Source organism: Chinchilla lanigera, unplaced genomic scaffold (assembly GCF_000276665.1).
Source record: "Chinchilla lanigera isolate Chin_1 unplaced genomic scaffold, ChiLan1.0 scaffold00027, whole genome shotgun sequence".
NCBI classification, from domain to species: domain Eukaryota; kingdom Metazoa; phylum Chordata; class Mammalia; order Rodentia; family Chinchillidae; genus Chinchilla; species Chinchilla lanigera.
In genome coordinates this window covers 18324316-18330315 of record NW_004955428.1, presented here as the reverse complement: position 1 = coordinate 18330315, position 6000 = coordinate 18324316, and the positions used below count along the sequence as shown (strand labels likewise).

The window sequence follows — 6000 nt, the reverse complement described above, 5'->3', positions numbered from 1 at the left end:
GCGTGTTTCAGCTGGGAACCGTGGCGGTGTGGGCGAGCACAGACTCGAGCCTAGGTGTCTAGCCGCTCCTGGAACACTGGCTCTCAAAGTTTTGGTTTTGATTTATTGCCTATTTCTTATCTTGTCTAAGATAAGTTTCTCATGATAAGATTTCAAAATGTTCTCTTTATTTCATGTAGAAATATGCTGGTATATGAATTCTTAGTATAGAATTGAATTGTACTTTCTATGTACAGTAGTAACTCAGAGAATAGAATTATTTCCGTATTTTAAGAAATAGTTTTCTATTTTAAATATTTGTTTTTTATTTTCTGTATTTCTCTTTTCTATTTCTATTTTCCATATTTTAAGAGATAGTTTTATTAGGTAGTCAAATCTCTGGAGAATATGGGCCAAGGAATTCATGTGTTTAGACAACTTCAAAAGTAGATCGTAGGAGATATGAAAATTTTCTTCATTAAACATAAATAAATAACAGCATTTCTAAAGGTTCAGTTTGGTTAGTTAGATTCATGTATCATTTTACTTTTATGAGTATAAAATACAGGTCTAGCTTTTCCCACAATTTAATGTTTCTCTGGATCTCTTTTTCACTTAAACTTTGGTTATGCTAGGAAGAGACTAATTTTAGCTCCTACAAACTCTAGAGGAAAGACGTTTGAAATACTTGCTTCATTTTTAGTCTTTTGTGCTCACTGCTTAACCCTCACAACCCCACACTGTCATTTATTTGGATAAAGAGAAAATGAAATTACCAATGAAAGATTTTGTGTGATTTTTCTCAATTTGTATGCTAAATATTTATCCAGACTGTATTAAAATTACATTAACAAGGTAATTTGGATATTCACAAAGACCTGTTGGGAACATAAAAATGAAGAATTAATATTAAAATTATAGACTATAAGTAATATTTTATATCCTTTCAGGTTATAAAACAGGGGCTTACAGCTAATTCATTGCTAGATCGAGGCATGCAACTTTCAGGATCAACTTCAAAGTAAGTAAAAATTGTGTACTTGTAAAGCTTAAAGTCAGTTTATTATGAATAGTAACCATTTTTTATTGAATATGGGCCTTGTTTCAAGGCTAAATTGTACCAAATAGTTCAGCACTTTTGTCTTTCATGGCTTTGGCTACATAAACAGTGAGAAGCATTTCTAATAAAAAATACTGTGAAAACCGTAACTTGACATGTCAAAATTTGAGATTTATAAGAATTTAACATTGTGTTTTGATTATTTTAGAATAAGTCCATAAAGTAAACATGTCAAAAAATGTTTTCTTCTTTCATGTATTATCCATCTTTGACCAATTTACATTTTAGTACCGCTCTTTGATAAGTATTGGGGACATGAAATACGAGACCCTATTCCATGAAATTTTTCACTGAAATAAATTCAATTAAGTGTTCACTAATGTTAAGAAAGTTCAAGTTTTATACTTGTTCATGGACATCCTATAACATATGCTGTGCTTGTTAAATTATATAGTACCCCATATACTCCCCTGGAAAAGAAGATCGTTGATAACACAGATGATGAGACATTCACAGAAGAATGGGCCCTAGACCAGCCAGTCACTCAGACCAGGACAACAGCCATAGTTGAAGTAAAGGGAACAGTTGATATTGTACTGACTCCACTGGTGGCTGAAGCTTTGGACAGGTAGTAATGCCTATAAGTACTTTATAAAATGATGTGTGATATGATAAGTTCATTCGATAAATGTTTATAGAGAAGACTGGTGATGAAGGCTACTTTGAGCAAAAATGGGAATATGTTTAGTAAAGTTTGTGTTTTCAGTTTTTACTTTCTCAATCTCAATAATTATATTGCAACATTACAATAATTGTATTGCAATATATTTTCTAGTTTTTTACATCTGGAACTAGTAAACATAAAATAATTACTCAGGGACTAATCATTGTTTCATATTATCACTATATAGTTAACAAAGAGTTAAAGAGAAATAGTAGATATTCTGTCCTGCAGGATGCCAGTAGTTGTAGCTAGGGAGATAAACTAAATGTGAGTAAAAACCAGAATGAAATACAGTGAAAGCAAAGTTGTATGAAAAACTAAATGCCGAAGGGGTTCAGTGGGGACCAATTTCATGAAAATCTTTCTTTCACTGCAAAGGTATATAATTTTCTATGATAGCTTAAAAGATTGAACAGCATGAAGAGACAACCTGCAGGAGTAAATGTTTATAAACTATGTATCTGACAAAGGGTTGATACCCAGAATATACAAAGAACTCAGCCCAAAAGAAAAAAAATAATCATAACTCAGCAGATAAATGAACAGTAAGCTGGGCATGGTGGTGCATGGTTGTAATCCCAGCACTCGGGAGACTGAGGTAGGAGGGTCACTGGGAGTTCAAGGCCAGCCTGGGCTGCAAAGTGAGTTCAAGGCCAGCTCAAACTGCATAGTGAAATCCTGTCTCAAAAAGACAAAAAAGTGAAAAGTAGACCTACAGTGTGGAGTTTACTTAAAAACAGCAAAGGTAATGAAATCAGGATGTTGAAGAGACATCTTCACTCCCATGTTTCTTGCAGTGTTATTCACTGTAGCCAAGAAATGCAAATAACCTAAGTGTCTGTCAGGTGATGAATGGATAAAATGTGATACACATACACAATGGAATACTCTTTACCTATAGAAAAGAAAGGTATCACTGGGCCTGATGGTGTACACCTATAATCCCAGATACTCAGGAGGCTGAGGCAGAGACATACAAGTTCAAAGCCAGCCTGGAAAACTTAGGAAGATCCTGTCATAAAATAAATAAACAAGAAAAGCAACATGCACACACAGCTACATATACACAAAAGATAGCTAAGATAATTTGTATTAGTTTATTGAAAGGAACCGTTAGTGCTTATATTATTTGATCAATTTTGCATGCCTGTAATCTGGTAATCTGAGCAACTGCTTTGAAGATAACAATACGCAATATAATAACCATTGTTAATTTCCTGTCATCTTGTTTTGAAATTCTGTATAGTTTTTATTGTTTTTTTATTCTCTTTAAAATAAAAGGGGCTGAGGATTTAGGTCAGCGGCAAAGCGCCTGCCTGGCAAGCACAAGGTCGTGAGTTTGATTCCTGGTACCGGAAGAAAATAAATAAAAAATAAAATAATAATAAAAAAACAGACTTCCTGTTATTGTTTTTCTTTCCTCAGATATATCGAGGCAATGGTTCATTGTGCTAGTACCCGACATCCAGCTGCAATTGTAGATGATCTTCACACCAAGGTCCTTCGGGAAGCTGTCCAAAATAGCAAGACTACCTTCTCTGAAAATGTGAGAACTTTTTATTCCATGCATACAGCAAATGGAGTATTCGATATGTGTACAGAATACCCAAAATAGAACAAAAATGTGACTGTATCCTAATTGTATTAGAAGTTTTATGGGAATACATATACATGTTCCAAAAGCCTTCATGTGTCCTTGGCTCCATAAAGACAGCATATCAACTTAAATATTGCATGGTTTCTCCCATATCAGAAACCCAAAATATAAATAAGGAGTAAAATAAAAGGAAGATAATGGGAAATAGGGAGATAGATCTTTTCCAGAAAGGAAGGGCATCAAGGGAGGAGGGAGGAGGAGAGGAAGAGGAGGGGAGGGGAGGAGATGAGAAAAGCATTGATGAGTTGTGTGCACGCATCAGCTCCCCATGAGGATTATGATCATTCGCACTGCAAACGTGTACTAATAAAAGAAAACCAAGGAGGAAAATGTTTGAAATGATTCCCTAGCCAACGAGCAGTCACCTATCAGAACCAAATCTGCCTTCAAGTACCTTCCTGAGAGAGTTAAAGGCATCATCAGATTATAGCAATACAGGCACACCATGTTAATAGCAGCACAATTCATAATAGCTAAATCTTGGAAATTGCTTAAATGTCCATCCACAGACAAGTAGATAAAGAAAATGTGGTATTTATACACACTAGAGTATACTATGCCATAATGAAGGATAAATTTGAATTATTTATAGGAAAACAGATGCACCTTGAGATCATACTGTTAAGTAAATCAGACAGATAAGCTTTAATCTTGCATTTTTTTCTCCTAGATGAGAAACCCAATACATAAACAAAGTGAAAAATAAGACAATAGAATAAAAAAATAATTCAAAAGAAAAAAAGAGTAAAGTTTAGTGATCCTAAAACCATAACCTACAATTAATTATACGTTCTGTGTTTCTCTATAGGATTTCATATACACGGACACATATATCACACATATATATATAGGGGAATGCTTTTCTTAACCCCACACTGCTGCTCTGTTTCCTACTTTAGACCCTAAGGTTGTGATTACAATATGGAGTGTTAAACCCAATAGTAGCTGGCATGCAGTGAACATGAGTACCTAGAAAATAGGCAAACTGACGATGCGGGTTATGTGGAAATGCACAAAGGCCTATGAAATCACTCTTCTTTCAATCCTTTAGTTATCTTCCAAACAAGACATTCGAGGAACCAAAACTGAGCACCCTACAATAGGAGCAACTAACCAAGGACAAGCTCAGACAAATCTTACAGTGAAGCAGCAAGATAATGTAACAATTAAAGGTCTTCAAGCTAATGTTAGCATACCAAAGGTAAAAACTTAATATTTTAAAAAATATTTACTGAAAAAAGAACACATTCTGGTTTTTATACTTTGCATTGTACCAAAGTGAATGGTAGTGAAACAGCTTATAATACCCCAAAATATATTTCATTTCCTTGCTGAGCTAATATAGATTTGATACCTTATAAGAGGTTTCCTTACACAGAATATTGAGCAGTATTTAATACAATGTTCCACATTTTATCTAGTAAAAATGTGATTATTATTTTATGAGAATGTTTATGTTTTACCTTTATTACCCTGAGATACTTAGGTAGGCCATTCTTAGTAGTAGCTTTTCATTTTATATGTATTTTATGTTTAAGCAATACCTTTTCACTTTTCAACTGTAAACTGTATGACATTTTGTGTGTTAGGTAAACTTATGTTTATTACAAGCCTCAATAGAAGAATCTCCAGCTGCAGCTCCTAGTAGAAGTGTGACTCATGTTTCCCTAGTAGCTTTGTGTTTTGACAGAATTGCTACGCAAGTTCGTATGAACAGGTAAGAAAGATTTCATGAATTTTTTTTTGTTTTTTTGGTTTTTCTCCGGTACCAGGAACCAAACTCACGACCTTGTGCTTGCCAGGCAGGCGCTTTGCCACTGAGCTAAATCCCCAGACCCAGATTTCATGAATTTGAGTAACAGTTATTTTGTTGGATATAAAAGCAAGCCTTGATTATCTTTGAGTGCCTTCCTGAGATTGAAATATTAAAATTCATAACTGGTTTTGGAATTACTTTACTTATAGATTAGTAAAGGTTATTTTTGAAAGTTTTAAATTTTACTTACACTATTTTCAATAAACAATGAATAATTTATTTTCTATATCAGTTTAGTTAAAATAGTGGAGTTTTTTTTTTAAATAAACCTTTTAAGATGGGTATGGTGGCACACATCTGTAATCCCAGCACGCCAAGATGCTGAGGCAGGAGAATTGCAAGTTTGAGCATAGCCTGACTTAGGGAGACTTAATGAGACTAAATTTGTGAAACCCTGACTGAAGATTAATAAAAATAAAAAGGACTGGAGAAGTAGCTCATTGTGAAGGCTCTGGCTTAATCCCTAATAATGGGAAGGGATTTGGGAAATAAATCTTGTTTTCCGTGAATGCTATTATTTAAACATTAAGCATTATATCCTTTTTTTTTTTTAATTAAGAGGTGTGGTTGAAGAGACTTCAAATAATGCCGATCCTAGTAAAGCATCAAATTTTGATAGATACGTTCATGCCACCAAGATGCAGCCTCAGTCATCGGGATCTCTCAGGTCAAATGCTGGAGCAGAAAAGGGCAAAGAAATTGCTGCCAAGTTAAACATTCATCGAGTTCATGGGCAACTTAGGGGTCTTGATACAACAGGTAGA

General features: G+C 34.3%; 1 protein-coding gene across 9 annotated transcripts in view; it reads left to right on the top strand.

Moving 5' to 3' along the window:
- The window catches only part of Kiaa1109 (KIAA1109 ortholog), a 199439-nt gene that overhangs the window by 94110 nt on the left and 99329 nt on the right, over positions 1-6000 (top strand). For all 9 annotated transcript variants that reach the window (XM_013515292.1, XM_005386777.2, XM_013515295.1 and 6 more), the window contains 6 exons: positions 930-1000; positions 1494-1667; positions 3189-3309; positions 4472-4621; positions 5010-5137; positions 5796-5995. In XM_013515292.1, coding sequence (XP_013370746.1) covers positions 930-1000; positions 1494-1667; positions 3189-3309; positions 4472-4621; positions 5010-5137; positions 5796-5995 — 844 coding nt within the window. The remainder of the gene's footprint in view (positions 1-929; positions 1001-1493; positions 1668-3188; positions 3310-4471; positions 4622-5009; positions 5138-5795; positions 5996-6000) is intronic.